Source organism: Arvicanthis niloticus, chromosome 10, assembly GCF_011762505.2.
Source record: "Arvicanthis niloticus isolate mArvNil1 chromosome 10, mArvNil1.pat.X, whole genome shotgun sequence".
Taxonomy (NCBI): Eukaryota; Metazoa; Chordata; class Mammalia; order Rodentia; family Muridae; genus Arvicanthis; species Arvicanthis niloticus.
The window spans coordinates 45,697,877-45,723,812 of NC_047667.1; the positions used below are offsets into that span (position 1 = coordinate 45,697,877).

General features: G+C 37.5%; 1 protein-coding gene across 2 annotated transcripts in view; it reads right to left on the minus strand.

Moving 5' to 3' along the window:
- The window catches only part of Pappa2 (pappalysin 2), a 230,508-nt gene that overhangs the window by 96,544 nt on the left and 108,028 nt on the right, over positions 1-25,936 (minus strand). For both annotated transcript variants that reach the window (XM_034513437.2, XM_076941441.1), the window contains 4 exons: positions 24,484-24,677; positions 22,485-22,631; positions 1,967-2,102; positions 1,570-1,777 (listed from right to left, as the gene is read on the minus strand). In XM_034513437.2, coding sequence (XP_034369328.1) covers positions 1,570-1,777; positions 1,967-2,102; positions 22,485-22,631; positions 24,484-24,677 — 685 coding nt within the window. The remainder of the gene's footprint in view (positions 1-1,569; positions 1,778-1,966; positions 2,103-22,484; positions 22,632-24,483; positions 24,678-25,936) is intronic.

Here is a 25,936-nt window from a genome sequence, read left to right on the forward strand (position 1 = left end):
ATTTTAATAGTATACATTTTGTGTGTAGGTTTGAAGATACCTTCTAAGAATGTATAAAAACCATGGATAAACTAGTTAATGATAAAATTCCCTATATCCACACTGTCTTTTATTCTGTTCTGCTTTCTGACACTTAACATAACATCTAGCATCTAGTTACTGCTCAGTTAACACAAGCAACAGTCACCATATGGAGTAGATGGCCTCTCAGATTTCCCCAGGGATTTGTGTTTTTATAGAAGATCATAGGTAGACTCTGATTCATGTCTAGTGAATCAAACATTTCAGAAGTAGTGAGCTGCCACTCTTACCATTAGGTTATAAAAATGGCTGTGGCTTCCCTCTTGGGAAATGTCTCTCAAATCCATTATTCCTGAACCTCTTTTTCTCTTGGCTCATTAGCTATCATATCTAATACACTCAAACAGTTTATGGAGAGTGTTATATGGATCAAATTGAGTCACATGTGCGATTGACCACTGCTCATATCTATTGGGTATAGCTTTTCTGAGGCTACCAGTTTTCACAGTGACCGACTTCGAAGTGAATTCCCCAACTTCCTTTGAGTCACCTTGGTCAACAGCTCAATCACACCTTTATAAGCGAGCCTAAGCCTATGACAGATCTCTGAGCTGCATCTAAATCTATCACCCTCAGAAACCATGTCATGTCAAGGTATTGAATCACTACATCTTGGTAAGGTTTGCTATAGATCAGTAGAAAACCAATACATTCTACTAGCATTATCTACTCTGAATCACTCTCAGGGAAGGTTTCTCATATACCTGGGATGGCTGTGGTGGCACTGTGGTATATGATGGAGCATTGCTTACAACACTAGTTTTTGTACTTAAGTTCTGGGCCACCTAGCAGGTGGTCTCACCTAACTTTCTGAGGAAATGTATCTGTCACCCTTTGGTTCCACTGATCTATTGGACCATTGAAAGAATCACTCTATCCAACCTGTTCCCTGCCTCCAAAAGTAGGTACAGAAATACTTTAAAGTATAACCTGTCTTCTAGCTGCTGCCAAGAATCCAGGCATCCTCATCTGTCTAGATGATAAAAATCATGAATGCCCTCAGAAAGGCACATGTGGCTGATACATTCCCAATGTCCATATGAGGTCTTCTGATCATGTGATATGCCTTAGCAAGTGACTCTTAAATTTGCTGTAAACACTGTCCAGGTGGGAACAAGTAAATAAGTATAAATTACTTAGAGAAGAATGAGTTTTTGGCACAAAACTTTTGGGAGTTTAAATAAAAATGTTGGTTTAAAGTCAGTGACTTTATATAAATATGCAAAAAAAGATGTTAAGACCTTGTAAAGATGTTAAATATTCACAAAAATATACTCAAATAAGGAAAGAAGAAAATATCTGAAAAGCTTAAGTTTTACTTCTATAAGTTATATTTTGCCTGATTCTCAGAGCTTTTCGATAGTTCTTAAATCCATTCTTCCAGTTAATGATTAAGCAACCACTGTATATCACTAGGAGCTTACATAATAACAATACTTTATAGTCACAAGGGCACTGGGAGAAAAGGGGGAAAAGCTAGCTCTGTACCTCTTCCCCTGATGATTTTGCTGTGCGATGCAGTTACTGGGAACTGACGAACTGGTCTGAGAGGATGTCCGTAGAGCCACTGCTGAGATACCCACCAGTGGGGATGAAAAATTCAGCAGCATGGCAGAGGTATATTGGGGGTAGACATTCGCGTGATGGCTCACATTGATAACCAGTGGATTATGTTGACATGACAGTCCATAGGTTCCTGAGAAAAAATAAGGTAAAGAATACTATTCTGAGACATTTGCTTAGAACCTTGTAGCACCTATTTATCCTCACTATAGCTATGTGACATATGCAAGACCACAAACATTTTCAGGCGTCAATATCAAACTGACTCCTGAGCCTATTGGAATAGCCACTAGTGGTGTTAAAGAACTAATTCTCAACTCACCAAGAGAGTGGTTGCTTCCACTGACATCAATCAGATAAAGGGTCACTGTTGCCTGCTGCTGTTCCCCAAGAGTCAGGCCGTCAGATGCCAAGAAAATGAAAATTGCTACTGCAACTCCTGGTCTTTCGAAACACACCTAGGAGTGAGCACACACAGTATGAGCCACTATTTCTGTAGACAAGCAAGGCATGTATGACCTTATCTCTATAATTCTAGAATAGTTCTTTGCAAGTAAGAACTTTGTTCTTTGCAACGGAAAACACCATAGAGTGAGCACAACAGGATCCAAAGTGATAGCAAGCATCAAGATGAGCTCGATGAGATGAAAGAAGATGATCAGTAGCCGAGAAGCACCCTTTCTCAAAACTGCTTAATGCCACTCTTTTATTCACTACAACTCAGTTTTATTTGTTTGCTTATGTTTTTTTTTTTTTTAGAAAACTTCTCATGTAGACCAGGCTGGGCTCAAATTTACTATTTACCCCAGGATGATCTTGAACTCCTGATTGTCCTGCCTCTATTCTTCAAGTACTAGAAGTACAGGAAAGAAATATCATGCCTGTCTTGGAGCTATCTTTTTAAATTTCTCCAGAGAGCTTTGTCAGAGACCATAGTTCTTTCTATATTAATCGATCCCCTTCTACATTAAAGGGAGAGAGTAGATAAGATGATCAATGAGCCACCATCGAGGTAAACAAGCTACTTCCTTCTGATCTGTCTGAAGATCAGGTATCATAGTCATCCTCCCATCTCCCTGTCTCCTATACCCTTTTTCAGAAGTTCTTCTTTACCAGGAAACTATGATGTTGGAGAGAAGCGTGGTGGTTTGAATAAGAATGGCCTCAGGAGCTCACACATTTGAATGCTTAGTCACCAGAGTGCCAGCCCCAATCTCTGCATCCCCCTCTCTAACTCTCTCTCCCTTCCCCCTTTCCCATCCCCTCTTCTCTCTGGCCTGCCAACCTACCCTCTCTCTGCCTGGAGATCAGGACATAGCTATCAGCTAATTCTCCAGCACCTTGCCTGAATGCCACCATGACCTGTACCATGAGGACAATGGACTAAGCTTCTAAAACTGTAAGTAAGCCCCCAGTTAAATGCTTTCTTTTAGAACAGTTGCCTTGGTCATGGCATTATCTTACAGCAATAAAGCAGTGACCAAGAAAGATGCTATTATAGAATCTGTTGCCTCTGAGGTTTAAAACTTGACAAACTTCTTGTGCAGCTTCTTTTGTGTCTCAAGGTTAGAGTCCTGTCCCTTGCTTAAAAACAAGTCAAAACTGAAGCAAGAATATATATATATATATATATATATATATATATATATATATATATATATATTTCTGAGGTGACAGACTTCAAGACTGTACAATAATAGCCTTTCACTTCTAATTTCTACTAAGAATGATGCATAAACTTTCCCTCTGCTATGTAGGCATTTCATACTTTTTATACGGAACTTACAAAGTTTGGTGTGCATTTAAAAAAAGAGTATCTTTTAATTTTTGAGATCATACTATAATTACATGAGTTTCAATTCCTCCTTTTCTTTTCTCCCTCCGAACACTCTCATATACCCCTCCTGGCTATTTTTCAAATTCAAGATCTCTCTTTTTTCATTAATTGCATATATAAACAATTGCATATAGATTAATGAATATATATATATATATTCAGATTCTGTAGTAGCACTTTTTCTTAGTCACTGTTTCATGTGTGTGTGTGTGTATGTGTGCGTGTGTAACATGCTCAATATGTATAATGTTACTTGTATAAATGTCTTCAGGGATGGCCATTGTGGCTTTTTCTTGGCTTCTAAGCATGATATAGTTCCGGTATAGAGCATTGCTCACCTAATTGGTAGAAACCTCCTCTGAAGTGGCTAAAAGTGTAAAACATGTTTTTCATTTTAACAAGAATTCTTTCTTGTCCACAGACTGGGATTTCCTGAGTCCTGGCAGCATGTTTCTGGGGTTCATTTGAACTACTGGCTTAATTAGGGCTTTTTTACAATTTTCAGTGGTCAAAGCAACACAGCTCTCTCCCTTCGTCTTTTCCACCTTTGCGGGAAGGTCCAGCCACACTCTCTTTACACAGTGTCTTCCCCACTCTCTTTTCATTTCCCTTCTTTGAAGTAATAAATATTCCTTCATAACTTCAAAAACACCCAGGCCCATAGGTTACAGCTTCTAAAATGAAGTCCTCTATCCCTGGATGGCCAAGGGCTAGACATAAAACACATCTACAGTCTACCTCAAAGCTCTTGACCCCAGCAGCAAATGACATCAAAGCCTCCTGGGAACTCCCCATAGCCCCTTCCTTTTCATGTACCACAGCAGAGACCTGAGCCTGGAAGACAGCTCTTTCCTGAGCCAGAAATAAGAGTCCAAAGAGAAGGCCTCAGAATTGAAGATCGAGCTGGCTGCAGCAAAACACAGGGCAGCTCAGTCTTTCACACATGCCAAAGTAGGGAGCAGAGGTAAGATTTATGGTAGGTGTGTGCTTTTCTATGCTGAGGGTCCATACCCAAACCTTCCAATGCACTTTGTGTCTTTTGACAACATAGACTTCTGGTCTGTGGTAGTTTGAATACCAAATCACTCTGAAATTTCTAGCCTCTGTGTCATGCTTTGTAGGGAGGGGTTAGAGCAGGACTTCCAGGCCACAGATGAAGAAGGAAAACCACAGGTGAAACTTATAAGGGGTACACTGTTTAGTTACACAAAACAGAGAGACAAGATTTGACCAGGTATGGTTGCTGAATCTTGGGAATTTCTTCTCACAGGAAAGATAGGCAAGTTTAATTCTCAAGTGAAGCCCAAGTATAATCCCCAGCAGCAACTAGAAGCACAAAGAGCAAACATTTTATCTCGTAACTATTTGCACCTCAATAACAGAGACCAGTCTGAATCTTCACATATATTAGTTACCAACCTGGGTTCACATAAAGAGAAGCCAAGATTCACTGTTTGAACACAGGGAAAGGGGAAGGGATGGAGGGAGGGAGGGAGAAACAGAGAGACATAGAAACAGAAGGATATTGAGAGACGCAGGTAAAGATACAGAGAGACAGAGACAGAGATGGAGACAGAGAGAGAAAGAGACAAAGACAGAAACAGAGAGATAGAGCCTGATAGAAATCCTGGCTTTTCTTAGACATGTCTTTTCTAACTGTGTAAGCAAATGATCTACTTCTGCATGAAGGTAGAGTTCCTCTTTCTCACAGCTGAGTAATAGAAGCATTGCTTATATCTCATAGATACTAGGTAGATTGAATGAAATCAAATAAAAGATAATACCTATGAATATTAAGACAAGATAATACCTATGAATATTAAAGACTCCATGTTCAACCATTCCTATTTCCCCAAAGAGAGATACCTTGTCTAGTTTGTTCAATAGGAACAAAATCAGAGAAAACACAATTTTATAAACATTTTATATACATACATATATATGTGTGTGTGTGTGTGTGTATCATACTTTAATACACAGAGAATTAGACTCTTCTAAAATTTATAGGCCAAAACATTCTATGAGATTTTATAAATTGGCTTGGGCAATGTGAATTGATTCTCCATGTTTGGGTTCCATAGAAATTGCCAATATTTAAGTTTAAGTTCTTGGTAGACTATGCATAGGTTGAGTGCCATCCATAAGCTCCACAAAACTAACTGGACTTGGTTCTTATAAAGCTACAGCTAAATTCCAAAAAGAAGCCAAGATCTTTCAGAAGTGTAAAAACAATTTTGAAATCTGAAGACACTTTAACAATAGTGGGGTATCAAAAGAATTTGTTATAAAGAACATTGGAACAAAGAGAAAACAGAGCAAATAGACCATACAGCAGATATACAGACAGATATGATAATAATAGATAGGTAAGTAGACAGAGGAGACATAGGTAAGCAGATGGATGGTAGTGACAGGAAAGAGAGAAGAGATGAGTGGGTAGAGCATGACAGAAGACTGCGGCAGGTTTATGACAGATAGATATAGGCAGATGTTGATGAGAGGGAAAGACGGACAGACAGACACAGAGGGAGATAGAGAGAAAATATAGATGCTTTTTATTCAGTGACTGTATATGTACTCCCAAGTTTAACCTCAGTTTCTGGCTGCTGAAGAGTAAGCTTGGGATAAAATGTCTCTAATGCTGAGCTCTTTGAGTTGCAGAATCCATCTCCAGATTGCCTGCTGGGCATGGATGCACTATGTACTCAGGCCGAGTGATTCAACATTTAAGTCAGCCTTTGTGGTATTCACTGGATCGTAGACCCTGAAACTATGCCACAAACTTAAAAATAATCATATTTAAAATACTTTTGGTTAATCCCTGGCTCTCTCCTTCCCCTGTTTCCTCTTTATCCCTCTATGGCACATTTCCAAAGGGGAAAATAGATATCACAGGTCAGGGAAAACATGCTATCAATACAGCATGAGGACATGCTTTGCTGGAGTCCTCACCAAACTCAGCAGGCTTTTATACCTACAGGAAATTTTAAAGACTATACTCTTAGTACAAAAAGGTTTGATTGATATATTGGAAGCAAGGTTTTACCTCAGTAAAAGCCACTTTAACAAGGACCACCAAAACTCAGAATAAAATTACTTTTAATATTGACTAAACCCTGCATGCTTTTGTAGGTAAAAAAAAAAATTACCAAATGTTCATGACTTCGGGTGAGCCAATCTAATAATCTTGTCAACAAAAGTTTTGACAAGGAAGAGATTAACTCCAAATTGCAAAGAGTCTTTTCCCGAGATAAATATATATAATAGAGCAAGGGAGCTTATTTGATGACTAAACTCTACCCATTGAGTTTTCCAGATTGTCTCCAAATTTAGAATGTGACTCTGAATGACGCCTTGTTAGACTTTCTTCTCATGTCTCAACTCCTGTTTATCTTGGTATCGATGAGAATCAAGACCATGTCCTGCCTTAGTCATCTACTGCACAATAAAGACCACAGCCACTATGAATTTATATGCTGCCTTTTCTGTAAGAGTCAGACCAACATACCATTATGTGTGATTGCTTTTAGAGCTTCCACAATTCATGGTTAGACTTTTTTTTTTTTAAAAAAAAAAAAAATGTAAGCTTTGGCTAGTCAATGAGAAAGGCTAGGATCTAATCAAGATGACCAGCTCACTTCCTTCTAGATTGTTTCCTCAAGTTCATTATAGGCAAGGCAAAGTCTATGAAGAGTCTGTTAAAGAGTTCCTGAGACTTCAAAGGAGGAGCAGAAAGGGCCAGAACCACATCTATAGTAAGTGCAGCTTTGGTGTGTCTCCCACATCACCTCTTTCATGACTGTGGCACTCAGAACAAAGTGAAGTCTCTCTGGAAATTGCCCTTTAGGTGACCTCTTATATAGGGCCGTGCCACTTTCTTAGTGTGTGGTAGAGAGGGGGCAGGAAGCCCATGTCAAGTAACATTTTCATAAGACTGAATAGTGGATTGAGGGTAGCCCATCACATCCCAGCTTTCAGAGAATCATGGCACTATTTCAGCACCACACCTACAGACTAACCCTAGTTCTTTTACTCCCCTACACCCTGATATCAACAATAGTTCTCAGTAAACTTTACACAGGTAAATTTTTATCTCAGAGTATGTATCCCAGGGAACACTCCACCAAAGACAATGCCTGAAAATGAGGAAAAGTGTTATGGAGTACAGATAAAAGCTGTCCTTATGGAAAACAGCTAGAGATGGTCCTCTTGGAAACCATATGCAAAGGCAAGGGAAAGTGGGAGAGGATTGCCCAGCTGAACAAGTGTCCAATCTGCATTAGAAACAACAGATGGCTCAGATGTTTATGGAGCTTAGAGTCTGTTAAGTTGCCCTGCTTGATATAAGCAAATATTCCCACATAAAAGCAATCAGATTCTAGATTAGTAACAATCAAATAGAAAGGGGAGATAAAGTTTTGCCCTCTGGGGATAAACTGGAAGGTAGAATTTCCCTCTCAGTGTACTAGGTTAGCTTCTTAAGGAAATGAAAATCTTAGTCATCTCTGTTCTCTCATGACTCCTAAGGAATGCCGGAATCCACACATGTTAATGTCCCTAGCAACTGAAAGTTCTTGTGAAGACAATTACTTTTTATAAATTTCCATTATGCATAGAGAAGTAATCCCAATGTTCTTCAGAAAATTGTCTGTCCTATTAAGCAGAAAATCCTGTTAGCGAGTTTCCACTTGTTTCTACTTGATGGATTGGAAGTAAATTTGAATCATCTTGACCATCAACTATTTCACTCAGTGCTGAGATAACAATCCTCTGTAGCAATGATTTTCAAACTGCTACATGCATGCAAAGTGAAGGGCCTCACTAAAATGCAGCTCCTCTGTTCGCAGAACTGAGATTCTACATTTTTCACAAGATTTATGGATATACCAAGCATACTTCCTGGGATAAGACTTTGAAGATACCCATTGATGGCTCTATCCTTACCCTTAAAGAGTAGTTCAGGATGGTAAATCATACATCCTATTCGTTCGACTCCTTGGAAAAGTTCACATGCACTTGCAAAGTTGGAAGGAATCAGGTAAACACGTCATTTAAAAGAAATTTCAAAAGAAACCTGATGCCCAGCAAGATGACATGTTCACATGAAGTTACTCGATGGGCTAAATAGTCATAACAGAAGTAACAATATTGTTCTTTGGAGTCTGTGTTTTCTTCCAATTTTGAAAGCATCTGTTGACTAATTGCTCTATTTCTAGGGTAGACTAAAAACTCACATCACTAGTAAATAGTCACACATATGATCCCATGAACTTTACTCTAACCAAATATTCAAGTTGTGATCAGACTCAGTACCTTCCATATGTGTACTTTTTTGTTCACTCAAATTATGGAACATGGACAACTTCCAGGATGGCTGAAATAATTTCCAAATAAGTGATTAGTATCTAATTAAAATAATAACTGGAGAGTTTCAAGATTTAGCAAAACCGACCAATATACAAGATGTCTGCTTAAATTGAATATCTGATACACAATATTTTGTTTTAGTATGCCCAAATAATACATGAAAATATTGATGTTACAATATCAGTTGCTGTTTATCAAACACCTAAATTCAACAAAAGAGTTCTTTTTCTTCTGCATCCCAGTGTTGGAAACATAGACATCATTGACAAAGCTTGTCTGTGGCAAGAGAAAACAAGAATAATTGATAACTTTTGACAAACTAACGCAGAGTACAAATTCTTATTATGGCCTGGCACCAATTCTTAAATGAATAAAAACTTGCCTTTTAAAGGTTTACTAATAAAATATAGGGCCAAAGGGAGGAGAAAAAAAAGACACCCTCTATTAATATCCCAGCTGGCACAATAAAAAGTTGTTATGTTCTTAAAAGTAAACGGTATAAACAAATGCAATTACGTAAAACAAACCTAAGGTTTCAAAAGCAAATCATAAAGTGCTACAAAATTTGTGGAATCAAATGATAACCAGTGGTCTATACATCAAAATTAAAGTAGCAGTTATAACAGAAAAATTATCCGCCACCAAAAATAAACTCGCAAAGCATTTGGCTAGGAATTGGGAAGCTCAAGAAAGACCATCAGATTCTGAAATACTCATAGATCAGTGCCTAGCCCATCATCTTCAGAAAGGCCTCAGTTGGCAGCTAATGGGAGCAGATGCACATACTCACATTAGGCATTAGGCAGAGAGAGCCCAAACTGGAAGTCTCCATTGGGTTCCTCTCCTTGGAGTGCTGAGAACTCCATGGAGGAATGGAAGGAAGAATTATAAGAGCCAGAACAGTCAAAAACCAAACTAAACCAAATCCAAACAAAGCCAAAACAACAACAACAAAAACCAAAACCAAACCAAAACCAAAACCAAAAACAAAAAACCACACAAAACTATCATGTATGAGATCATAGCCCCAGAGTCCACAGAATCAACTAAGCAGGGATCTCGGGCTCACAGAGACTGAGCCTGCATAGGTCTGTGCTAGGTCCCCGCCATGTTTTTGTTACCTCTTGGTGTTTTTGTGGGACTCCTAATAATGGTAATGGGGGTGTTTCTGACTCTTTTGCCTGCTCTTGGAACCCTTTTCCTCCTACTGGGTTGCTTCATCCAGCCAGCCTTAATATGAGGTTTTGTGCCCAGTCTTATTGCAGTTTGTTATACTGTTTGGTTGATATCCCTAGGAGGCCTGATCTTTTCTGAAGGGAAATGAAGGAACAGTGGATCTTGGGGATCAGGAAGGGAGAGACTGGGAAGAGTCAAGGGAGAGGAAACTGTGATCAGAATGTATTGGGAAAAAAGAAAGAAAAGAAAGGGAACAATATCAGTGAAAATCCAGAGAATCAAGACAAAAGAACATAATACCAATCAAGGAAGAAATTAATAAAGTAGAGAAAAAAATCATAAAAGTAAGCTTAGTGAACGAGACTGACAACTGCTCCTGAAGACACAGATAGGATAGATAAGTCTCACATGTAAAAGGAAATGTTGGAAACATATATCACTAAAGGTGTGGTAAGTATGGCCAGGACTGTGAGAGCAATGGGCAGACATTCTGAACAGAGATCAGCACTCCATCTAACCATGTAGAACGAACATTTAATTTTTCAGAAACACCAAATAATCTGAAGCTGGAAACGAAATTGAAACACAGGGTGTATTTTTTGAACTGTAAGAAATTCAAATGACAATTAAAAATGCTTCCTCAGATAAACCAAGAACTGAGTTCTGGGTTTTTTAATGGGCATATTTAGTTGAATTTTGAAGGAAGAGCTAATCCTAGTTTACACAAGAGGTTTCATAAAAAGAAAAAAAAGGGAAAATCATACTACCACTTTTATTAGGAGTTATTAAATTGAATGTTCAAAAGGAAATATATAAAATATGTCAATCAACTCCAAGAGCACACTCAAAATTTCATAGATAACCCATATCTAAGGTCACTCCACAAGGAAAAAGCGGTTGGTTTGGTGTCCCAAACACTGTCTACTTGATTCAAAAGGATGACTCAGTGGGACAGAATCACAAGGTTACGTTTCTAAAATCACATGGAAACAAAATGTCCATGAATAATAAACTTCAATTTTTAAAGCCAGTGTGCAAAAAAAATGGAGGAGAATATGTACAGCTGAATTTGTTTCCACAGTAAAATCCATAGCAATACAGTGAATTGTAATGAACAGGAAGACAGGTCTGCAATAGAGTTCGAAACAGACTCACACATTCCTTAGGAGTTGGTATGTAATCAGTGCCACACTGTGAAACAAAGCAAGAATGAACACTTCAATGGCTGCTATTAGAGAAATTGGCTTGCCGTATTTCTTTAAAAATACTATAAATCTATATGTGAAAAAACCCAAGTCTGTGAAAGACAAAAGTCTAAAAGCCAGAACTAAAACCCTAACATAAGAAAATGAAAAATATTATTTCAATCATAGGGGGGCGCAATGAGTGAACTCATCTATATTGCGAATTAAGGAGAAAAAGAATACTAAATGATCAGCAGTTATTTCATAAAGGGATGTTACACCTCACCGTAGTAAGACAAAAATGAAAAGCATGGCAAGATAAGAAATCACTTTACTCTCATTGGTTGACTTGATTTGAGTGACTGATCAGTCTAGGCCCAGCGAGGCTGTGTAGAAACAAGACCCACCCACACTGTCGGCAATTGCTCGCAGAGACTAAAGCATGTGTTTGTATATTGGCTTACATCCTTTGGCATACTCCTGAACCTCCCTGTACATTTACCCAACGGCACTCTTCATCTTTAAGTCACTATCATTAAGTGCTATACGTTGCTATTACGGAATTCGCCATGGTAGTTCTTTGCTGAGCATCCTGTTGGGTTTTGATAGGGATCACATCCACTTTAGAGACTCAGAGTGTAATTCACACAAGACTGTCTGTCCCTGTAGGATGACTGCCCACTCATCCAGTCAAGCTCTTGTTGAGTTGTTTGACAGCGCTTCTTCACACAGCCCTTCTGAATTCTCTTCATATTTGCTATTAATTATTTCGTCACTCCCACTTCATGAAGAAAATTAGATTCTTTCCTTCAGTCACACCTTTCTCCGTAGCTACTTAAGCTCAAGAGCACACTCATTGCTTCTCAAACTTGTTGGAAGCTGACATGATTTTTAGGTGGTCTCTCCTGATCTCGGGTGTTGATTCAGCTTGTGAGAAAATGAAATTTTACTCCTTTCGTGTTTTACATCTAGCTTCTTTTATATCTCATAAAGTATAAAGGAAAACTCTAGCCACTGAATTCACCACTCAATTCAAGTCCAGAGAAGAAAAACCAAAACAATCTAGTAGAAAATACCAATCATTTTCTATTCTACTTATTGTTGCTATTCTTTTTTATTTTGGTTTAGTTTGTCATCTCCCTAATGATATAAGGGAGGAACATTGATTATTTTATACCTCTTTTGAATATTGTATAGGTTTTTAAAGATATAAATTCCCCTGCAGGTCTGCTTTAGCTTAAGTGCAGCATTCACACAGTTGTCAGTACCATTCTGCTCAAAATATTTACTTCTCTGACCTCTAGGTTATTTTTTGAGTTTTAGTCTTTTTAAAATTATTTTGTTCTTTTGGCTTGGTTTATTTGAGATAGAGTCTCTCTTAACTTAAGTCAGCATGAAACTTGTTAATTTCCCCAGACTGATCAGAAATATGACAATCCTCCTGTTTCTGTCTCCTGACCTACATATTATTTAGTAACACTGTTTAATTGCCCCCCCCAAAAACAGAGATTTTAAAGGTATCTTGTTATTCCCTTTTGGTTTAGTATTGTTAAGTTTAAAAAAACTACTTTCTATTATTTTAATTACAAATGCAATGAGACTTGTTTTATGATATTCTAGTTTGGTGAATATACTGTGTACAGTTCTCAGTAGTTTAGTGTAATGAATCTATAAATATCAATTAGATTAAGATATTTGATAATCTTATATATTTGTCCTGATTTGTTTTTACTTACTTATTGTATAAATTATTAAAAGACAGATGGTAAAAATATCAGCTATAGTTACCAATCATAATTTTGGAAGTTTCTCCAGTAGTTCTATCAACTTCTCAATTTATTGATGTTTAGAATATAGGTTAGGTACTTAATTTTCTTTTTTTTTTTTCTCCTTTTTTTTCTGAGACAGGGTTTCTCTGTGTAGCCCTGCTGTCCTGGAACTCACTCTGTAGACCAGGCTGGCCTCAAACTCAGAAATCTGCCTGCCTCTGTCTCCTGAGTGCTGGGATTAAAGGTGTGTGCCACCACTGCCCGGCAGTACTTAATTTTCTAACAAGATTGTCAGTCTTTTTCATAAATTAATCATTTACCATTTTTAAATGTCTTTTTTTTTTCTGGATACTGTATTTTGAAATCTATTCTATCAGATACTATCACAATACATAATTATTTTGCATTTGTGTTTTCCACAGTACATATTTTCCACTCTTTTATTTTCAATATCCATGACTTTACATTTAAAGGGTATTGCTCGTAAACAGTATATAATTTTAAAATTACAACCTGCATTTTTGTGACTCTCTGAAACAATTTCTACTTAATAAAAATAATTTAGTTGAACTTAAATTCATCATCTTGGGTTTTGTTTTCTCTTGGATAAATCTTGTCTGTTCTTGGTTTCTCTTTCTTGACATTCTTGATGGAGAACCAAGTCACTTTTATTTAATTTACTCTTCTATGTTAACACTTAACCTACAGTTACTTGTGTATATGTGCACGTTTGTGATTGCTGTGAAGAGTATAACGTGAATCTCCATCCCGTTCCCATCTTCATTCAATGAACTTCACTATCTCAGAGATAGCGCAAAGATCTTCAGCTGCATTTTCCATTTGCCTCTGTTTTGTCCTTTGTGACAGGCGGGATGCTATGAACCCATTACTCATGTTACCCAGCTTCTCTTTTTCCCACTCAGTCTTCCTTCCCTGCTGTGCAACAGAAGCTGATTATTCAGACACTCCTTAAGAAGTCTCCTGAGTACTGAACTCCATCTTGGAACTTGCTTTCTAGAGAATCCATCTGCCCATCAAAGAATAGCTAGGGATTGTGTCCACCATTGGAAATCATCAATGTGATTTTCACTCAGACTCTAGCCAGTCCATCTTTTCAAAGTCCTTGCAAGCTGAAGTGCTTGTCTCCAGTTTTGGCCTCTGCCATCTTTTCTTTGTCATTCTATCGACAATCGTCTATATTCACTTTTGTCTCTTGTCCTGAGCATATCCAGTGTTCCCAAATACTAAGTTCTAACACCCGTCATTTACTTGTGAAATCATCAAACATTTTTTGAACAGAGCAAGAAGGCTTTGTCTGGGACATATGTCCACAAGTAAACATGACTTCTGTCCACAAGCTTTATATAGTTCTTAGAAGAGACAAACAGACACTTAAAAAGAAATAAAACAATGATGTTTGCAGACACTGTGGTGGAAGGGAACACAGAGGAAGAAGTGTGACTCATAGCTAAGGCTTCGGAGCAAAGTCCATGAAAGACTCAGATTTATAAAGAAAATGATTTGATCTAAGTCTTCATGGAGAATTATGTATTTATCGGGGAGTCAACGTGGAGGGGGCATTACCAGAGAAGAAAAACAATAAACCTTCTACCTGCAAGTTATAAATATATAAAAATGCTGGCACATTCCTACACTGAAAGCATTCTCTTACAACTAAAAAGAGTAGAGTTGTGTGCGTGTGCATGCGTGCATGTGTGTGTGCGTGTGTGTGTGTGTGTGTGTGTGCATGTGCCTGAGTACATGCAGACACACATAAAGAAATATGGAAGATGAGATAAATAGAAAAATTCAGCTTAAGGTAAAGCTCAGGTTTATTGTCCTATGATCAGTCAGGACATTTCAAGTCCATAACGTCAAGCTGAAAATGGTAATTCATTCATGTTTGAGTTCTTCCAAAATGCGGTATACTGATCACACAGAGTAGTGTTTATTACGTAGACTTAATAAGTGGATGTTGGGGTGGGAGATACGACTCAGTCATTAAAGTATTTGCTGCACAAACATGAGGACTTGAGATTGGATCCCAGCACCCATGGGAAGAGACAGGTGTGGTGGTACACATCTGTAATTCAAGCTCTGAAGAGACAGAGACAGGAGCTCATTGGCCAGCCAGCAGCCTGGTTAACTGGTGAGCTCAGATTTAGTTAGTGATGCTACATCAAAAAAACAAAAAAAAACAAAACAAAAAGGTGAAGAGTGATCAAGGAGGATATATGGTCTCCACATACATAAGCACACATGCACACTTACATATATCAGCATATACATGGGCATGTATACACACAAACACATATGTGCATTTTGTCATGGTGTATAAGACTTTTAACCTTGATTCTCAACCTGTTTTGATCAAGAAACACTTAGATTAAAGAGATTAAAGCAGACTATTGCACATAGCTGTGGGACGCTTTCTACCAAGGACTGACTGAGGAGAAAGCACTTGCCTTGGAGTTGAATGACATCACCCCATGTGCTGGGACAGTGAAGGTAGAAAGAACAAACCAGGAAGAAGCCGCTATCACAGATATTCTTTCTCTGCTTCCCATCCATGTGTGAACTTCCCTGCTCTATCAGACCATCCCTTGGCTCCACGACAGACTAAACCCTCTTAATCTAGAACCAAAATTAGCCCCTTCTTCCACTGTTTGTCTCCGACATTTTGTCAAAGTGACAAAGCCTGAATAACATAGTGCTGAAATAAGATAGTCACAGATATCTTTAGTAGCAACTAGAAACATGATGTAGAACACGGGTTAACACAGTGCAGCCCACAGGCCAATTCTGACCCAATGTCTATTTCCATAAAGCTCTGATCTAAGATAAATACTTTTCAAATAGTTGAAAACAAAAACAAACATAATATGAAAAGAGTAGGCAGTGGCGCAGCCCGTAAGGCGTCCGCCTGCAGAGGGCATGGGTCCCTCTGCGCTCTCTCTCTCTGATCCGCGGGTTCGAATCCCACTCGTTCCCGCACGTCTCCTCCCGTGTCTCGTGGGAAAAGTGTATAAAATTTCAAGTTCTGTTTTCAAATGTACAATTTATATACATAGGTTTACGTAGTTCCTAACTTCATGATAATAGCTATGCTAACCATTTATGATATGGGTTGTGTGTCCTATAAACTTAAATTATTTTAGAAGTAGTTCTTCATAGAAAATGTTTCTTAACTCCTGTTAAGGAAAGGCGGGACCACAGCCTATGGGATAAACTGGATTTGAATCTTAATACTATATATACTTTTACTACTTATATCATATAAATGCTTAGCATCTCTGAATCTTAAAATAATCAGTTTTGAAGTCTGTAAAATAAATATTATCAGGAACAGAATTTACTTCAACAATTGTTTTTCTTCTGTTCACATGGTGTTAGGGATACTTATCTGAGATCTCACCAATTAAATATACATTGCATGTCTCGTTAGAGAGATTCGTGTTCAATGTTTAGCTAGTTGACAGCAAACAAAGCAAAGAAAGAAATTATGGTTAACAGGCTTTAGGCTTGTACAGAAAGGATTTTCAGGCAAGTAGTCCATAATTCATAACTGATGTAGAGGTCCCTGGTATTTAAAATACTGTGAACATGTTGTGGTTTCTGTTAGGATTGCTAGCCAGTCCAGCTCAAGTGAGATCATTTCAAACTGGAGACAGTTTAAAGCCATAAAAAGGAACACAAATATCTGATCTTCCATATGGTGACTGACTCCTTGGGAACTAAACAAATGGTTATTGAGTGTCTGTATCTCAGATGGTTTCATTTGTTTCCTATGTAATTTATATTCAAAGCACTATCTTAAGGAATCCATGTCTTCTGTGACCCCTCCTGCTAATGCATGAACAGTTTGACAAAAAATTGAATTGATCCTCTCACCCAGATTCATTGATACGAAATCTTTCAACAATTTAGAAGAAACAAGGGAGGGCACCTTCCCTTTTGTATGCATGTGTGCTTTTACCTTCTTCTTTGGTTGCTCTGCCCTGAGTATTCCCAGTGGTAAGTTCTGGGTTTGGTATACTGTAGGTGCATAATAAATGCTGATAGAAGGAGCAATGGAGTTTAGAAAGGAAAAAAATCTCATGTGATTATTATTAGGACACGGGAATCTGAGCTTCCCAGTTACCACTTGGTTCTTAGGTGATGTAGAAAAAGCACTTCAAATCTTGGATGCTTTCTCCATCTGTAAAATAGAAAACACCTCTCCTGTCACAGACAATGAATTTGTAAGGATGCCAGTGACACGCATATGAATATGCATTCTGTAGACTATAGATGACTTTAAATATGACTTTCTTATTGTAAATGATAAAACACTTATACTATATACCCTGCAAAAAAATTCTTCCATTCTTGTTCTATTGGTTGAGGATTTAAAAAAAAAAAAAAAAAAAAAAAGCCAGCAGGAGAATGTTACCTCAGTAAAATTGGCGAAAATGACAGAACTTTTATTTTGGCAACTAGCATGTGAGTGAATGAAAGAATTTGGAAATATGTTTTTAAAACTAATGTTTTCCAGTACTGTTGTTTTTCACTTGTGTAATAAATTTGTCTCTGATTCACTGCATACAAATCATATCTGTGTATCAAATCAAGATTAAATTATACTAAAATGTAGAGCAAAGGGCCAGAAATTCTGCACTGCTTGGAAATGTTTGGTTTAAGATAGCTTATTTTCAAAAGTCACTTCCTAATTTATTTGGTACCATACAGATTCATGAAGTCAATATCTTACTAAATATTTTATACACTAAAGTAACTTTTGATATGATTTCTGATTTTGCTCTAATACAGAAATGTTGCATGTAGGCCATTTTCAACATCGGTTCAAGGAGGAACGGGTGGCTACTGACTTCAGAGCCTAGCCGGAGCTAGCATGGATTTCAAAAATTACAAGATACACAGAAATTATTCTCCCAAATTATTTGTGGAGTAGGAATAGAGTATCCACCTAAAACACAAGAATTAGCTAATGGGTATTAAGAGAGGTTCAGGTTGAGATTTCTGCCTCTGGATATAACTGAGTAACTTACAGTCAAACAAGTTCATTCTAGCAGAAATTTTTAATAATACAAATTAAGTAAGATGATGATGACGACGACGATGACAATGACAATGATGACAATGATGATATTTGAGAACAAGCAAATCCATCAGGACCAAAGAGCTCAATATCTCAAAAGGGAAGATATCACATTAAAAAGAACCTGACATTCTGTCCCAGAATGTTTTTAATCAAATATTTTTAATATCCAAAGCAGTGCAGAGTAAAAGTGAAGAAAAGACTTGCCAGAGAGAGGCTCAAGCCCTGGATGGGTCTTTGGCAGGCACATGTTAATGAGGACATGGAAGCTGGAGACTTTCAAAGTAGAGGGCCCAGTTCAAGCTTTGCATGGGGAGTTTGTTAGAACAAAAACAACAACAACAACAAAAACTGAAAATGGATCAGGGCTCACAAAAATAAGAACAGAGGTGTATTTAATTGGGGCAATATTTCCCAAGAATTAATGCATATCCCTATAGATTTACCTTGAAAAGAAGGCAATGTCAGCCAATATGTCTACAAGGTGCTCAGTATTTGATGTTTGGTTGAGGTTTCATTCATTATGATAGAAGAGAGAGGACAGTGAGTGAAAACAAAAGATCATCAACATACAACAGCTCAGGTCACTAAGGGATTGATGTTATCAAGTGCACACTGAGGTGGTTTTAATTAGTGTATTTTAAAGTACACTGTAAAAGCAGATACTTCAAAAAATTGGAATATACAGGGCTTAAATAGGTATTCCTAGAGGTTAAGAAAATACATACTTTTTTGTTAAGAAAGATAATTTATAAGAAAGATGTAGAAATTTGAAGATATACCCTGGCAACTTTCAGTGTGCTTAGTCCACATATCTACAAATAGTGCCTAAAATTAGCTTAACTAAGGTCAGTGACTCACCCACATGACTCAAATCAAAGTGATATAATACACTAATAGAAACTGAATAAACAGTTCACTGCCAATCTTGCAACAACAACAACAACAACAAAAAATCTCCTTGCAAGTAATGGGTGTGAATTCTGACCGGTAAACTAATCCCATCCTTGCTAATGTCAAAATGATTTAATGGGAACTTGATTACAGCAAACTCTTAGTGACTGGAACTGTTTCACTTCCATGGTCTTTTTTTTTTTTTTTTTTCTCTTTTCACTCTCTGTCTTCTCTCTTCCATCATACAGAATGAAGCTTTGATTTGGCTTAGAGAGAAAATAATACACATGTTGTTGCACATTCAACTTGCTCTCCAGTGATAAGTAATATATGTGAGAATGTGCCAAAAGGGATAATCAAAAGAGGAGATTAAAAATGCAGCAAAGAAAAATGGCAATGCTGGAAGTATGATGTGACCAATGGACAGTGGGGCTGTGGAAGGAGGCAGCAGTAAGAATGGTGACTCAGGAGACGAGACATGTAGGTAGAGGAAATCAGGGAAGTTGAAGTCATAAATAAGGGATGTAGTTTTGACAGAAAGAACAAGACTTCCTAGAGCAGATGGTTCTTAGCCATCCCAAATGCTGTGACCATTTAATACAATTCCTCATGTGGTGGTGATCCCCAAACTATGACATTATTTTAATTCCTACTTCATAACTGTAATTTTGCCACTGTCATGAATCGTAATGTAAATATTTTTGGAGCGAGAAGTTTGCAAAAGTGGTTGCAACCCACAGGTTGAGAACCTTGAGAACTGCTGTCCTAGAGGATCCAATATAAAGAAACAAAGTTCATGCAGAAGGAACTCTTGGGGTGTTAAATAACATGAAAAGAGTGAAGAATCAATACCAGAAGCTGGTCTGTGGTAACCAGTATAAGCAAGGCATAGAAAATTCACCATCATAAGAAAATGCTAGCTTTGTCACACGAGTCACATAAGACAAAGGGGTCTCATAAGAAAAATACAAGCAGAGGTAAAACTACTTTGGTATCTTTGGGACTTGGCAAAGAAATATAACACATTGATTCTCTGTTTTGCCATTGTTTTAAGTCAGAATGAACTAAGGAGTCAAAAGCAGCTCTGTTATATTTACTCTCCCACATATGCTTAATACAAGAGCATTGGAAGTGACAAATGTCTTAGGGGTCATGAAGCAGCCATTATAATATTTGCATTTATTGTTGTTAATTATAGTCATTAAAAATTTTATTGGATATTTTATTTATTTACAATACAGATGTCAACCCCTTTCCCCATTTCTCCTCCCTAGAACCCCCATTTCATACCCCTCCTTCTTTATGCTTTTATATCATTTTTTATTTCACATTACCATGTGAAGCAAGAGCTGCCCCCTCCGTGTGTGTGTGCATGCATGTGTGCACGCATGTATATGTGTATGTGTAAGAGCATATGTATGGGACAACTAAAAGACCCCTATCAAAATATTATTTTAAGTTATCAGAAAAAGAAACACAAGTTTAAAGCATAATTGTAGCTCAATAATTGAAAACTTTTCTAGAATATTCACAGTCCTGAAAACAAATAAAAACTGAAGAAAATAATTAAAAATGAAAGTGTACATTTCTTTGGTTGGTTATATGAAAACTTAGTAAGAATGATAAACCCTATCAAGACTGAATAAATAAATAAAGATGATAAAATTCATATAAAATATAAAGGATAATATTTGAGATAGTTAATGCATTCTGAAGGAAAATGGAGGCTATTTAAGACTTATGCCATATGATTTAAGATTGATTAAAATGTTTAGTACTGAGAAGTGTACTAATATCCCAAACAATATATGAACTAATGGAGCAAAGTGCAAAATCAATTCTAGAAGTTTACACAGGAAAGCAAATCTTTGTAGAAGGTGTGGATTTATTACACCGCACAATATGTACCAGAGACAAAGGAACCAAATCTGTTAGACACCACTAGGATTTGGAACTTAGTTACTTTAATAATACCCTTAGGAGCAAGGAACAGTTACCAAGTTTTGTAATGCATTGAAGAACTTACAAATGAAAAAGAAATTGTATTCAGAAAATTATAAATGTGTCATATGAATTAAGAATATGCTATGTAACCCAATGAAAAACTAAATAAAGTCTTGACTGTGCATAAAAGACAAGAAAATGACAAGGATTCACAAATGGGCACTATCCATATAAAATATTCCATATATATATTGTTGATTATGTTGTGTATCTTGAAGGCACAGAAGAATACTATCACCCACTCAAAAGAAGAAGTAAAAATTAAAACCTAAAATATCAAGTACTGCTGAAAATGTAAGGCAAGTAAAAAATTAGCAGCTCTCTTGTGGGATATAAATTAGCATGACCACCTGGAAAATTATTTGTATTTTCTTATCAAAGCTATCCAACCAGTAACCTATCATTTCTAAAGATACTCATCAGTTTACACTTGTTCACTAAATGAAATGGACAGAAATACTTATAGCAGAACAAATTGTAATGGAAATATAGAAAATTTGTAGTTAATCCAAATACGAAATTTTTCAAAATACGTACTTGAGCTGTCAATATTAGCACATTTTTTTATATTGGAATGAAGATGAACATTTCAACTAAGGAGAACAGTAGGAATGAATCTTGTGACTCTAATTATGGATGGGAAAAAGTTAGACACAAGAAGAACACGTATAATTTTTTTTAAGACAGGGTTTCTCTACATAGGCCTGGCTGTCCCAGAACTCTCTATATACTAGGCTAGCCTCAAACTCACAAAGAGATACCTGCCCCTGCCCCCGCCCCCGCCCCCCGGCCCCGGCCCTTATTCCTCTCCCCTGCCGGGCCAGGCCCCTGCCCCTGCCTCCTGAGTGCTGGGATTAAAGGCATGTACCACAATACCCAGTAAGAACACATCGTCATGTTTTTCAAATAAACCTAAAACTGGGGTTGAAGATGTGCTTCAGTCAACACACTGCATGCCTATTATATGTGAAACCTCGGCTTGCCTTAGCGGCACTGCACAGCTGTGCTGTGGTGGTATACACCTGTCATGCCAGCACTCAGCAGGTGGAGTAAGAGAATCGGGACCTCAAGGTCATTCTCAGCAGCATAGAGTTTGAGAACAGCCTGGGCTGCCCAAAACCCTATTTCAAGTAATAAGAACAGTCAAAAATTGTGCAAAAGAACGAAATCTACTAGATACATTTGCAGTGCAACAGACAAGGAGCATATCAGAATCTTTGCCATAGTGATTTCTAACACCCTGTGGCTCTATTTCTATGGTTAATTAGGGTATTTGAGCTATCCATTTCTAATTTTATATGTTTGTGGTACTTATTACTTTCCTACAGTGATTGCCCATATGGAAGTCTAAACTTCAGAGAAAGATGAAAATAAATTTAAGATGTAAATTCTTTGAGATAACAAAAGGAACATTTCTGATGAATCAATCAAATGCCGAATTTTACCCTTATACTTACACACATGCATGTCTCTATTTACAGTCTTTACAGATACATATTTGGGTCACTTACTTCAAGCCAAATTTCATTGTCCTTCTGCAGGCTATCTTTAGACTGCTCACTGCTTGCATCCTGGTCTTTTTTCAGACTGAAGACACAGGGAAACCAGCCAGGAAAGAGATGATAGGGGGATGAATCCGGGTGGTGTGAAGTACAAAGCTGAAATGCAGTACCAATCCCAAATTAAGTGTGGTGTGCAGGAGGTAAACAAAGTCAAGAAAGCTCTCTAGCATAAAGCCCACTTTTCTCTCTTCTAAATGCCTAATGACCACACTAGTAGATGCAGGAATACAGAAAATTAGAGTGCAGAAAATCCACAATTCATATAAAATAATTTCTCAATTCTGTTATCCTCAAGATGCATCTTGCCAGGGTAGAAAAACACACAGGACAACTTTCTGTCCATCATCAGTATGGGAAGGTGCCCAAAGAACCATTCTGGCACTCTTTAGATGACTGATCAAAGGGTTTACTTTGCAACTCTTTCCAACGTGATGGTTAGGTCCTTACCAATCAGCATCAACTGTCCCTGTAGGGAGGATACTGAACCAGGCAGACAGGGAGTGTTTGGCTGGGTAGAGAACCCAAGAAGCAAAACTCCAGGAAATATTTCCTATTACAATTAAAGAAGACATTCAGGCTAGACTAAAAGCCACTTCAGAGAGCTGTCATGAACTCAGAATCATCAATTCTTCTGGCTCTTTGTTACTGAGCACCAGAACTCCAAGGAGACGAATGTCATGACTTGGCAAAGAGAAGGTGGCAGAAAAGGCTAGTCACATCATTGTATTTTCTTGCCCATCATCTTTTCATTAAAGAACATCAGTTTTGTTCAAAGTTATACAGTTAGGTAAATGTTCATTTCCTCAAGGTTCTCTACAAATAAGGATGACTAAATAAACCAGTAAGATAGAGTTGAAAATTCTAGTGTTGAGCTTCCAGAAAATTTGCGATTTTTCTAATAAACATGGGCAAACACTCAACTGTCATGCATAAACATCCCTTTGACCTGCTGCCTTCTTCCCCTCCCCCACATAAAGCTCAATGCAAGGTTTTGGGAGCACAACTCAGTGAGAAAGAATTTGGTAACTGTGCTAGGACCTGAGTTCAAACCCCAGACAATACACATGCACATGTGTGATGTTAGTAGCAAGAAAAAGGAAACTACAGATGAAGAATGAAAACGCTGGAATCTACACACTGGCATCCTTGATGAGACAGCAAGACAGGCACCTTGAGTAGCTCCTTATACCTATTCAGAAATGCCTCCTCAATGCAGGAGTTTGCAATATAGTTCTTTCATCCTAGATACTCAATACTACAATACTCAGAGGTAGTTATTTCTGAAGACTATAGCCTACAATACTCAGAGGTAGTTATTTCTGAAGACTATCTTGACCATTGATTGGAAAGTCTATTTGGTGATGAAACCATCAGGAATGGTACCCAAGAGTCAACTGTCCTTTGTTTTGTCTTTAGTTTTCAATCTCAGTTCACCAATGCCATTAGTGTAGTCTCTAAGAGTCTTCCCAAGATCTCCTGCTAGGTTGATAGAGGAGAGAATTCAAGGAATTCACTTTAAATACTGGCCTGTTATATGCAAAAGATATCAACAAATGTGGACCCAGAGAAATTAAGTGATTTGTTCATACTTACATAGTAACAGTAATTGTAGTGGGTCCAGCTGTGTAATCCAGACTTTCTGATCTCTTATATTGCTGCCTTTTATCCATTTACACTAACCTCCATCACACATAGAGACCAAACATAATTTATAATAGCTACATGTCTTTGTTAGACTTCAAGGTTCTTGCATATGCCTTGAGTTAGATGACTGACGTTGTTAAGGTGGAGTAGTGTACTAGATTTTATGAATGCTCTAGGAGGCTCTCTGCTAACATTATGTTGTTCTGAATTTGATGGGGACAAACCAGGATGATAACATCTTGGATAAAGTTCAAGCTCCCAAACATCCAGATAGCCATGACTTGATTCTTCCAGCTTAACTTACCATTGAATGAGGCTCTCCTGTTACCAGAGAAACAGGACACTTCTTCTTGTCTTCATGGTAGGAATATGCCTGGCTAGCCCACTGGTCCAAATATCCTTCAGGAGTATGGAGGCCACAGTCTATGATGATTGTTTCCTTTTCAAAAGCTTCACAAATCCCATCTCCCTCATACCTGTAGCAAAGGCTTGGCTCCCCTGCAAAGTAACATGAATAACATTTAGATTTTTTTCCATATCTTTGGGGGAAATTTAAAATGATAGTATTCCAAGCAATTGTTTTCCAACCCTCTAAAGACAATCTTGTGATAATTGGAGAGCGCAGTACCCACCAAATCACCAACCCCAACCCTCTTGGATAGGAGGGGTCATTCTTTATAAGGGAAGAAATGGAATCTACTGAAGTTATAGGAAAGATTGGACTTGGGAGAGAAAAGTAAAGAAGGAAAAGCACTATTAACTGGATGTAGGGGAAAAGTTGATTGTATTTTATTTATATTATTGGGATTTAATGCAACAGAATCTTAGGTAGCCCAGGGTGGCTTTGAACTCCTGATCTTCTTGCCTCTTGAGTGTTACGATTACAGGCATGTGCTATCATGTCCAGCCAAGGTATTTTAGGAAAAGTTGAATGAGATTTGGAGTATGTTAAAAATACATGGAACATAGGAAAAAAGCAGAAATCGAATTTAAATAACTAGTACAATGTATATGTATTTAAGTCTCCTTTACTGTTTTTTAAACATTCAATTATTTAAGGAGTTCTTCACCAAATTAAGGTTTTTTTAAAATTACTCTTGCCACTGAGATGTTTTTTCTCTGAGCACATAACTTCTCAGGAACTGTGTGAAAGTGTGCTGCATAGACTCTGGCTCATAGAGGTTGCAGGTCTCTCAACTTAGGACAACCATAAGGTGGGACAGTTTCTTTCTTATTCTTATTGTTTGTTTTATAAATGAGAAATACACGTCTAAATGAGTTTGTCTGACTTGAAAAGTGACCCTGATGATCTTATGGGACTTGATTTGAGCAAGGCTTACATAATATAGGCCCATTTCCTCCCTCAGCCTGTACCACCTCATACTGAAGGAGATCACACAAACAAGACAGGGATATTTGGGGGAAACTGTTGAAGTAAAAATATGAGCCTGAATGCACTGGGCAAGTTCTATCCCTCTACACAGGACATTGTGGAGGGATACTGTCCCGACTTGGTGTATAGTATTGCCCCTTTGTAGACTGGCTTCTTTCAGTGTGGGAAGCTACCCATAAAAATGTAGGACAATTAATATTGATACCACATTTCAGCTTCCCATATCTACTTAATAAAGCAATAGGATACTGAAATAGAATTAAGATTCAATACAAATCCATACTATTCAGTGAAGTTATTGCTAAGATTTATTATTACTGTGGCCTGTTTTTTTCATTTCATTTTTTCTTCCTCATAGAAATTC